The sequence below is a fragment of the Cajanus cajan genome, chromosome 3 (genome assembly GCF_000230855.2).
Source record: "Cajanus cajan strain Asha chromosome 3, NIPB_CcT2T_4, whole genome shotgun sequence".
Classification (NCBI taxonomy): domain Eukaryota; kingdom Viridiplantae; phylum Streptophyta; class Magnoliopsida; order Fabales; family Fabaceae; genus Cajanus; species Cajanus cajan.
This window is the reverse complement of record NC_138519.1, coordinates 38462733-38474930: the sequence shown is the minus strand read 5'-3', so window position 1 is coordinate 38474930 and position 12198 is coordinate 38462733. Positions and strand designations below refer to the sequence as shown.

General features: G+C 32.3%; 1 protein-coding gene across 4 annotated transcripts; it reads right to left on the bottom strand.

Annotated features, from left to right (window-relative positions):
• Positions 1-8017: 8017 nt before the first annotated feature.
• LOC109788525 (probably inactive leucine-rich repeat receptor-like protein kinase At5g48380) lies at positions 8018-11764 on the bottom strand. 4 transcript variants are annotated; one of them, XM_083070880.1, is made up of 4 exons: positions 11453-11588; positions 10084-11038; positions 8613-9623; positions 8018-8175 (listed from the first exon to the last, which is right to left on the bottom strand). In XM_083070880.1, exons 2-3 carry the CDS (start codon positions 10915-10917, stop codon positions 8622-8624), a joined length of 1836 nt encoding a protein of 611 aa, XP_082927006.1. In that variant the 5' UTR covers positions 10918-11038; positions 11453-11588; the 3' UTR covers positions 8018-8175; positions 8613-8621. The 4 variants fall into 4 exon arrangements, with proteins under 4 accessions (XP_082927006.1, XP_020202856.1, XP_082927004.1 ...); XM_020347267.3 differs by lacking the exon at positions 8018-8175 and adding an exon at positions 11595-11764 and having other exon boundaries at positions 8418-9623; positions 11453-11510; XM_083070878.1 differs by lacking the exon at positions 8018-8175 and having other exon boundaries at positions 8418-9623.
• Positions 11765-12198: the final 434 nt, after the last annotated feature.

The following is a 12198-nucleotide window of genomic DNA, read 5'->3' as shown; positions in this document are numbered from 1 at the left end:
CAGATTTGGTTCAAGAACAAGGAAATAAGCAAACTATTGAACCAAACACTTAATGAAACATGTAGATGTATCAATAAGGTGTACAAAAATTAGATCTATTCAGAAAACAACACAAGACATGTAAGAAGACAACACATGACCGAAATTTATTTGAAGAGAAAAGGAACACATAACCTCAAGAGCAACCATGGCTCTAGATACCAAAAATGATGGAAGTGTCTTGAAGGAGTGATTGATGTTCTCTTCCAAGCTCTATCTTCAAAGTCCACTTCTTCTCTTGAGGTCTCAAATGGAGATTCACGAAAGTAAGGTAAAGCTCCAAATCTTGAAGGAAGCAACAATGGAGGTTCGGTTTCTTCTTGAAAAAGAAGAAGAAATGGTGAACCAAGGCACAAAGGAAGGATTCCTTTGTGAAGGTTCTTAAGGAGAGAAATTTCTCCACAATTTTGGACTCTTGAATAGAGAGAATTTGTTGAAAAATTCTGATCTCCTTTATGTCAAAAGTGAATACAAAGGTTAGGGAAATGGTTATATAGAGTAAGGAAACTTGTGGAGCAAGATAGGCTAACCATGGTTCAAGGGAACCATGGTTAGCTTAACTTGACCGTCCACCATGGTTTGGGAGGCTTCTGGAGCAAGCTTCTAGCTTAGAAGCTTGGGAAGAAAGCTAAGTTAGAAGCTTGGGAAGCAAGCTAAGTTAGAAGCTTGTAGCACAAGCTTCCCAAGTGTGCAAGGTAAGCTAATGAATCCGACCAAGGAACAAGGCTAGGCGGCCAAGGTGCTTTATTCCATATTTAATCCAATCCAAAAAGTTGGAATTGGTTTAGTTAGGTTCATCGAATGATGGTGAGGCCTAACTAAATCAATTCCTTGGAAAATATGGAGCAAAACAAGCCTAATATGCAAAATTTGGTCGAGGCCCAACTCTGGCCCAATACTAGTTGCACCTACACACCTTACTATTTGTCACCCCACCTCTGCTACTGAAAATACAAAAATGAATGACCCTTAATACAAGGTCAAATGGAGTAAAAGTTTCCAAGGAACATACCCTAAATACTCAATAGAATATCCTATAAAGAAAGAAACAAAGTGTCTCACAAATACAAAGGAAAAAATGAACCTATACAAGAACTACTATGTACAAGTGAACTAGACCATCTCTTCAAGATATGATGACCCACATGAAGAGTAACTTGGGCTTAGAGAGCCCACTATCCTCCAAGCTAGCCAATCCTTCTTGTATGCTCCTGGTCATAGCTTTGGTGATTGGACCCTTGGCCCATGGTCCATCAATTTGGATATGGTAATTTGATTTCATTGTAGTAAAATTGATTTTGAAAATATATTCATATTTGAGATTTTTAAATTAAATTTTATAAAAATAAATATTAGCTAATTTTAAAATATATAATAATTTTAAAAATTAATATTACATAATATTTAATAAATTTAAAAATACTTTTGAATTTCAATAATTAAAAACATGAAGAGATAAGAGATAAGATAAAAATATATAAGTGGAATAAGAAAAAATATATATATGAGGAATTTAAAATTCTTATATTTTTTGGAGAATTTAATATTCTACTACTTTAAGGAATTTCAGAAATAATTGGATTTTCATCCAAACAAAACATTTCACCTCAAGGAATTTGAAATTCTTCAAACAAATAAATTATTCCATTTAAATTCTCTATCCAAAAATTATTTTAAAATATATTTAAATTAAAAATATTTTTATGAATAATTAAATTAAAAGTATATTTTAAAATCTTATATTGATTATTCTTTAGCGGTATTATGTTAGATATTCTAAATTAATATAACTAAAGAGCGATAGTATAGTGGTTGTACTGTCCAACTCAACTAGGTCGAGCTGGCCCTCACCTACTCACCTAAGGGCCTCCATCTCATCATCATAAAGTGAAACCCTAGACGATTAACACCTAACGGCTAGCAGAATATCTTAACATGAATATCTTCTAGAATATCAAATCAAGCACATTCTATACATCTAACAGAATATCTTCACTTATAGGAATATTATCTGTAACACCCCAATTTTCACAAATTGTAAGAAGGCTCAAAGCCCAATAAGGGTGATTTAGTAGCCTAGAACGGGCCGTTCCAAACTACTACAAAGGCCTATAAACCCTAGTTGGGAACGAGTCGTTCCCAAACTAGAATGGGGCGTTCCAAACCACCAAAAGGGCCTATAACCCTAGTTGGGAACGGGCCGTTCTAGTTTAAGAACGGACTGTTCTAGATGCGAATTTAACACATGATGAAAGGATCCAAAACAGGCTATTCCAGACCCGAAATGGGTCGTTCTGGCCACTTCTGACATCTATAAATAGCAGACTCTAGCACTGCTCCTGGACACACTCTTTGAAGACCAAGGAGAACCAAGAGAAGGAGATTAACCAGATTATGTTGTAGCCTCGTCTTCTGCTTATCCAGGTAAGGGGGGAGTCAGAAACCTCGATTGGGGGTGTGCGAATAATTGTTGGGTAGTAGGATTGGTCCCTAATCCCTTGCCTGAGGTATGCCTATAAGAATAAGCACCTTATGAAAGTTTTATGTTTTGCTTTCTGATTGTTCTGTTGTGTTCCTTGTTAGATGTGATGTATGAATATGTGATTAATTTTTAAAATAGATAAGTTTCGATATGAATTAAAGTGCTTTGTGGGTTCTTGTGGGAAACCCTATAAAGTAAAATTAGGGATATGATCTTTGGATGAATTTTGAGGCATTATATGTAAAATTGATGATGGATTCATGTTTTGGATAATCTTTGGGTATGTGCTATTTTATATATGACTATGAGAAGTTCCTTGTATGAGACTATGTGAATATGACGAGAAAATGTGAAAAATGAATATATGATCTGTGATATGATATTATGAGATAAAATGACATGAGACATGATGTGAATGACGTGCTATTGTGAGCACTATGACTATGAGAATATGAAACGTGATAAAATGAGATAAGACATGAAATTCCATGACAAGTAAAGTGATGAGTCCATGAGTTTGTGAATGTGTGACATGCATCATATGCATTTATGTGATGGGGTACGATATGGAGTACACCGTTAGGGAAGGCCCTCCGAGTGTGAAACATCTTGGAAGAGTCCTAGAGGATAGTGTGGTTTGGAAGGCCTAGTTCTACCTGTTTGTGTGCATGAGATGTATCTTGCGCGGCTTCACTATCCCGACGAGACCCTAACAATACATCCTTCTAGTTGAGAGTGCACGGTTGAGCTGGCATGTACTCCTAGACTACTTTATGTGTATTGCTAGCAGCAATGCATCATGTGATATGTGACAGGGGCCACATGCATGCATTTGTGAGTCGAGTCCATGGCATCATTACATAATGAGTGACTATGTATGTGCTACTAATGTATGTATGACTTGAGTTGTGCTTTACTAACGTGTATTTTGTGCTATGCTTTGTTATGATTTGTATGTGTGTTGCCTGACCGTTATTTTTACACCTGAACCTGAGTGAGATGTTTCTCACTCCTTTGTTGTTCTTTGTATGTGTTTAAATTGTGTTGCAGGTGATCATCAGCATGAGGATGTTGGTGATGAGGTTTAGGCTTCAGTTGGGCGTGCTCTAATAGGATATGTGACATCGGGCATAGTTAGGCTTAGTTTGGGAATTCAGTTTCTTTCTTTTGTTTTGGAAAAACCTTTAACTTTATTTCTTCTGTAATTTCCGCAAGTGAATTATGAGTATGCTTACGAATGTGAATTCTCTACTCTCATGTTAACGGAACCATGGTTTTATTTCAAAATATTTATTTACTCTAAGAATATGTTAGTCACTTAGCCTCAATGAACTTAAGAGGGGGGTGAATTAAGTTAACTAAATTTCGTCTTATAAAAACTTTTCCAATTACTTTCTTATCAAATTTAATTCCTTAGATAAATTTATATGTAAAGAATGAATGATGATGCAAACTACACAATTACAATTAATAACAAGAAATTAAAAGTGTAGGGAAAGAAGAATTGCAAACTTAATTTTATACTGGTTCGGCCAATCCTGCCTACATCCAGTCCTCAAGTCTCCCACTTGAGATTTCCACTACTCTTGTAAACCTTACAAGAATTGAATCCTCCAACACCTCGGAACTCCCTTTCCTTGTGTTGAGATTCAAACACCAACAAGGAGAAAAACCCTTTCTCCTTTACAGATCCAATGATCAATTGAGTTTTACAGAATGACTCTCTTTGAAGAGTAAATATTACACTTTCATGATCTTGATGAACTCTTTAGAGATTTTGCAAATGACTTTGGCCAAGTAGTTTTTGTAAATGATTTTCACAATAGAGTTCGTCACCTTTCTCTGAAAAATTATAGGTATTTATAGACAATTGTTTCTTAGGTTATGTCTTTTCATGAAGAGTTGTAACTTTCTATAATTTTTCAGAAAATAGGCTCTGGTAATCGATTACAAGACTTGGTAATCGATTACGACAGTTTAAGTTTAAAATGTTTGAAACGTTGTATAATTTAAATTCAAATTTTGAAATTTTATCTTCTGGTAATCGATTACAATGACTGGTAATCGATTACCAGAGACCTTTTAACATTTCAATTTTGAACAGAGAAGTTTTCATCCTCTGGTAATCGATTACATGCCCTGGTAATCGATTACCAGACTGATAATACCAAAATTAGCTTTATGAAAACTTAAGATATAGAAAGTTTTTATTTTCCAGTTAAAAATATTTTTGTTTAATCTTTTGAATACTCTTTTTGCTTTCTTTTCAAACAACTTATTCTTATATTCAAAAAGATTAAGTTTAGGTTTTCTTGAAATCCTTATTTTAATGGCCGGCCAAGTGAAATTTGCAAATTCTAAAAGTTCATTTTACATACTAAGCTAAGCAGTCAAGACTTATCTAGTTATTACTTGAGATCTTGCTTCTTGATCAGCTTGCTTTAACTTGACCTTTATTTTCTTCAATGTTTTGGCATCATCAAAACATTGTGCATATTTTCTTCCACAGAATATATTTTCATAATTATTGTATATGTATGTTGGGGTAGAGGGTGTCACAATATCTCCGTTAATCAATAAAAATATTTTTGTTAATTAATAACAATATCTTCATGCAATCATCATAATATATCTTCACACACACACACACACACACACACACACACACACACACACACACACACACACACACACACACACACACACACACACACACACACACACACACATATATATATATATATATATATATATATATATATATATATATATATATATATATATATATATATATATATTGGACAACATGTATCATTCAATCCTAACCTTATTCTTAACCTAAACTTTCCTCTAAGTTAGAATTCTTTTGCAAATGTTCCTACCACCATAGATATCATAGTAGTAAGGTCGTAATCTCGCCACCAAATCATTTGAAAAATCTAATAAGAATAGTAGTTATATATGTAAGGAATGAAAGTATAATTTATTTGATAGTTTAACATATGAAGAATAGATAGTGTAATAATTGTATCTCTCAAAAGAAGGAAGTGTAATTTACATTAATCACGTTTAGTTAAATAAACTTAATTTTATATTTTAACATAAAAGGAGAAAATAGTGTAATACTCATTCATATGAAAATGTATGAAAATTTACTCAAATTTTTACATATTGTAGACATCTAAATAAAGTAGAAGGCAAAAGGATCCGATGGTTATGGTTTAATTGGATACGCATTGAATTTTTGCGAAGAGACCTGGAATTGATCCTCCCAAAATACATTCTTGGAGGAAAACAAAGAACTTTAAAAATGTGTAAATTTTAAATCGAGATTTTTTCATCTTCAAATGATTAAAGCTTGTGAGAAATACCTCGTGATTCCCTTACATAACTAAAGAATTTAATTACGGTGGACAAAAAGTAAAGCTAAAAACAAAAAATAATACTGTTGAAAATTAGTATTATTATTAGAATGTAAATGTTTTTAATTTTTTTAATTTAGAGTAAATTTGATTTGCTTCTCAAATTTAAAATTACCGTTTTTAGTCGCGATGTACAAAAAGTAAAGCTAAAAACAAAAAATAACACTGTTGAAAATTAGCATTACTATTAAAATTTAAATATATTTTTAATCTTTTAAATTTAGAGTAAATTTGTTTTTGTTTCTTAAAATTTAAAATTATTACTTTTAGTCCTATAATTTTTTAAAGTTTTTCTTTAGTCCTTTATATCACTTATAATATATTTGAAAGTAATAAATTGAAACAATTATATATCATTAATTAGATTTAATGTGATATTTTCACAAATAATAGAATTTATGCAATAGTACTTGATAAATTTTCTAATAAAATTTGAGCATAAAAATTAAAATGAGATTTTTAAAATTATAAAAATTAAAATGATCAATTTAAAATTTGAGACACTAAAATAAATTTATCTTAAATTTTAAAAATTTAAAATATATTTAAATATATCGATTTTCATAAAACTTTTTCCGAAAAATTACTTTACCAGGTGTGGTAACAAATCAATTTTAAGAAAGATGCAAGTGTGAGGTACAATAATTGATGAGGTTGAAAAGTAGTTTCCCATAATAAATAAATGCCAAGGTGGGAAGCTGAAAATTAGCTTCTTTATCATGTTAGAACTGAATTGGACAAGGAACCAATGAGACTTGTGATTTATGTTTAACTACTCCATTGTTTGTTTGGTCGAAATGGATGTCGTTAAAAATAACCCACATACCCACATATTATAACCAAAGAATATATATATATATATATATATATATATATATATATATATATATAAACATGAAATATGAGAAAAATAAATATTTTAGTTTTGATTAAATTTGTTAAGCTTTTAAAAGATATTTAATGGATGCAAAATAGTCTACTATCAATTATCAAGTGAGGTATTTTGTTGAGAATGGTAAAATCATAGTTATTGTGTGTTAAGAATAGTTCGGTCCTATAAACTGACCTAGAGGATGGGATCAAGCTAGGTTAAAAAAAATTGACCACAAAATAAGTAACTCACAAAATCAATTTAACTTAGTTGAACCACCCAACCACTTAAACATAACCACAAAATAAGTAACTCATAAAATTCCAAATTAGACCGATTAGTCACATTTTAGACATTGACTTGCTCTTGTACCGTACGTTAGTATACAAGGTACTACTTTCCAATGCCAAATGGAGAGATACATTAGTATACAATAAGTACACAATAAACTTTTATAATTTTCCATTGTTTGATTTAGAAATTTGTAAAGATAAAAAAAATAAGTTCAATTAACGCGCTCTATCAATATAAAAAGAAACTGAAATTATACTTTCAATTAATAAAAATTATTGTTAATACGAATTTTAAAATAGTTATTATAAAATCAAATTCAAAACACATGGCAAATTAGATATCTGTATGTATTATTTATTCAATGAAAATGTAGGGGTTTAATGATTTTTTTTTCCCAACTCCCCTTCAGTTCTAAGAAATTTACAAAAGAAAAAATGGTTTACGATATTTGAATTGTGCCAACTAAATTATTCAAAAATAAATAAATAAATTCTCATTCTCATTGTTATTATTAATAAAGGTGTAACAACCTATTAATTATATTTTATCCCTTTCTCTCATCTCTAAATAGTAGGATTTTATTTTTTTCTTCCTGTCCTGTTTGGCACAATCTCAAACTGAAGTCAATCTTCCGTAGAACATTGCTATTATTGTATCATTAAATCATATTAAGAAGTGATTACATAGCATAAGGAATTCAACATTTCCGGAATCATCGTTATGACAGAAACATCAAGGAAATTAGGTGACTTCAAATTTATATAGAAAGACTAGTAAAGGAGGTCTATCTTGACACAACCATTTCACCAAAAACATCAATTTTCACGAGACATGCATTTTGTGAAAGCTAAAATGCTTTTTTTTTTTCTTTTATAAAAGTTTTTTTGAGTTTTATTAGCCATGCACTTTCAATGTAATATGTTTTATGCTATCAACCAATCAAAATTATTAGTGACTTTTAAAATAATAGTTGTAAAAGTCAACAAACATGCCATATATAGTGAAACTGTTTTACACCTATAGTACATAGTCCTTTTTCTCTGCTTTTTGTAATTACCAAATTAACCCTGTAGAGATTCAAGAACAAAATAGTCAATGCACTATGTATTAAATTTACACGAGTCAATGTTAGATATAAAAATACTAGTCATAAATCTGTATAAAAAAAACTAATCATAAATCTTCATCTCACAGCTAAAGCTTATGGAATAAATGGTCAATGAAAACTAATGACACAGTTTCTATCATCCATATCAGCATCCAAGAGAGGGAACAAAGAAATCAGATTAAAATAAGGATAAGAAAGAAGTAACTCAACTATATCTACTTCATGATTCATTATCTTATATTCATGTTTCAATATCAACAGCACACATCTGGATCTTGATTCTCAAAACTACATATACCACTAACATTTATTTTAGGACCACAAAGAGATAGATAATTACATATTAAAATTTAATGTCAATTACATATATTATTATACCCTATATATCTCACGTACCTTTCAATATTATACTTCTCGAGCTACAATAAGTTCATCCAACATATCAGGTTCACCAATATCCGTTGGCACCAATATCTCATCCTCAGTTGTGAAGTTGTATTTACCCCCAATAGCTCTTAAAAGCTGATACACTTCAAACATGGTGGGCCTCTCCTTCGGAGTTTGTGAGACACAGTTGCATGCAATCTTCAGAAATTGGAAAACCTCACTATCAACATCCTTGTCACTGAGTGATTCATCAATGGCATCCTTGAGTTTTGCATTGATTGAGAGCTCCGAAATCCATTCTACTAGATTTCCTTTGAAAGTTTCTGGCGCTTTAGCCACATTGGTTGGTCTTTCACCAGTCACCAACTCAAGAAGAACGGTCCCAAAGCTGTAAACATCCCCTTTTGGTGTAGCAACCAAAGTTCTTGTGTACTCAGGAGCAACATAGCCTAAATCACCAAACTCCCCATTTACAAAAGTACTCAGATGAGTATCAATTGGGTTCATCAGTCTAGCAAGACCGAAATCAGAAATTTTCGGCTCAAAATCTGCATCCAACAAGATGCACTTAGAGCTTATGTTTCGGTGGATAATACGTGGATTGCAGCTATGATGAAGATATGCTAACCCTTTGGCTGCTCCAATTGCAATTTTGAGCCTCATAGTCCAGTCAAGGGTACTCACAGCTTCAACAGGATGGAGTTGATCATGGAGGTTTCCATTTGGCATGTCTTTATAGACCACAAGCCTCTCCTTTTTGGCCATGCAAAAACCTAAAAGAGGCACCAGGTTGCGATGTTTGACAGTCCCTAGTGTACCCATCTCAGACATAAATTCCTTTTCAGTGTGCTGAGATTCCTGTAATCTCTTAACCATAAGTGTTATGCCATCATCAAGGACAGCTCTGTAAACAGTTCCCGTTCTTCCTGACCCGATGCTATTGCTATTACTGAAGTTGTTAGTAGCCTTCAAGAGATCACTCAATTTCATTTTTGAAATTGATTTCTCAAACATAGAAACCTAATATCCAATTCAGTATAGTTAGACTTGGGCATAATATTCTCATAAGAGTTCAATACAGTGTGTCAATCATGTGAACTAAGGCTCTAAATTTTACAGAAACTAACTTTTCAGAAAGTATATTCTATATTTCCTAATTTTGACAGAGCAAATGTATAATATATCAGTTTGATTTAGAAAAATATTTTATTTTCCTGTTTCTCGCAGCATGTAAGTATGCAAAACATGTTTTGCCAATTAATATACACAACAAAGTCGAAGAAATATAATATTCATTGAGAAAATATTTCAGTTGGAACTTGCAAGCATTTAAATAAAATCAAAATGTTTTCGAACAAACTAGTTCCTATCGAAATTTTTTAAAACAATTATCTAATGCTACAAAACACAAATGGACCTACAAGAAAAATAATAGTTGTGTAATCGTATATGTCCTGTGCAATGCATCAATATAGCTTGCCTTAATTGCTTTAGCTCCTTTTAGACTTCTAGCCCATTTGTTTCCTTCGGGGTCCTCTTCCTTCTTCCTGAAAGAAACGCGTCGCACAAAGAAGAACATTCCAATACCCAATGCTAAAGCTGCAAGAGTCACTCCACCAACAGCAGCTCCAGCAATAACAGCCATGTTACTCTTGGAAGACTTGGTTTGACAAGGTCCTAATGAAGGTCCACACAGGCCTGGATTATTAGCATAATTTACTGAAACGCCATTGCCAAAGGTTGGAATAGGCCCTGTCAAAAGATTGTTGGATACAGAAAACGCCTTAATTCGTGCGAGAAGACCAAGTTGTAGAGGAATTTGCCCAGTGAGTCTGTTCTGATCAAGTTTAATGGTATTAACAAAGGTAATATTTGCAAGAGTCACAGGTATCACCCCAGAAAATTCATTTGTAGATAGATCAAGAGTTGTTGCAAATGGTATAAGAGTAGATATATCTCCTGGAATGGTTCCAGAAAGTTTGTTAATCGAAAGGTCAAGTCCAGTTAAGCTCGAACAATTTTGAATGCCACGAGGAAACTGGCCCTTGAGTCCCATATTCGACAGTTTGAGATTCAAGACCCTGTTCTCATCAGGGTGCCAACACTCAACCCCATTAAACCTACATATGAACCCTTCGGTGTTGTTGTTGAAATCCCAAGAAAACTTCAAATAATTTTCGGGGTCTTCAAGGGAATTTTTGATACTTTTCAAGCAGAAGATATCAGTCTCAGTCCCATAGGTCATGCCACAACTAATAAGCAACCAGAAACTAACAAGAATATGAGAACTGAAAATCCAGCTATGCAAAACCATCTTCACCAAGATCCTAAAGACAAGCCAGGAATAAGTAATCCAGACACCTAATATAGATTACTATCCAATCCAATCACAACATATAAACTCCATAGCACTACACCTCTTCCATGAACACACCCTGTAAAAACATTGAAAATAAACCAAAGAGCGGAAAATACAGTTCAGTACCTTACACAAACCAAGTCAACCATCCCAAAGTAAACAAAACCAACAATAAAAAGGAAAAAAAACTTAGATAGAGTTTTTTAGATGTTTTTTAAGTTCATCTCAATAATCTATATAATAAAATTTTGTATAAAAGATAACATAAATTCCCGAAGTAAAACTACAATTTTGATTTGATTGGACAAGACCAATGGAACTATATGTAAGTTGTCACGAAAGGGTAAAATATCCATACTTAAGACTACAACAAAGCAAGACCACTTGACAGAAGGAGAAAAATAACACGAAAACCCTGAGAAACCAAGTTAATACAACACATGAAATGGGGAAAAAAAATGAAATTTTGCGGTAGTTCTCAAATACCCACCTGGGTTTTTGGACAACCCAATTCAGGAAACTCCATGAAGCTTTCAGGAAACTCCGCTCTGGCCCAATAAAACACACACTATGTAAGCAGCAGAAAAGCAATAGCAGCAAAATTTGTATATAAAAGTAAACAAATAAGTTACCTTTGAGCTTTTTAGATGATAGTGTGGATGTGAATGCGAGAAAAAGAGAAGTGGAACGGGTCAAAGAAGGGAAAGCCAAAAATTTCCAAGCTTGTGAGGAGAAGACTTGGACCATAGAGAGGCGAAGACTTGTGAAAAGTACTTGTGTTGCTGTGACTGGCCATTGTGGAAAATTAAGGGTCTTACTATTATTGGACCAAAGAAAAGAAAAAAAAATGCAGACACAAAAAGAAAGAGCAGTTTCTTTCATTCTTTAAAACTTCAATTCTACTTTTATAATAAAACATGTAAGTTCTAACAGCATCGTTAAAGTTGTAAATTTGGTTTCCGATGGATTCTAAGGCCAACTTAGAAATACGGTGAAGCTAAACATTCAAAAGGATAACTAAAATAGAATTAAGTATTTTAATCTAGATGTTTAATCAGACAAGTCATGATATAAGTTGTATTGATTCGTTTTAAATTGATAAGTGAAAATAATATAAACTATTAATGAAATAATATATATGAAGATATGGACATATTCTTATTGGTGAGAATTGTGAATTAAATTTTTGTTTGTTGTTGATTTATTAATTATTGTTGTTACCTATGAATTAAATTA

Bases quoted from the DNA above. Each gene is read 5' to 3' on its own strand.
- LOC109788525 (XM_020347267.3), bottom strand. From the start codon at position 10,917: ATGGTTTTGCATAGCTGGATTTTCAGTTCTCATATTCTTGTTAGTTTC. The intron at 9,624-10,083 runs GCAAGCTATATT...ATTGGATATTAG, and splicing joins AAGGAGCTAAAGCAATTAAG to GTTTCTATGTTTGAGAAATC.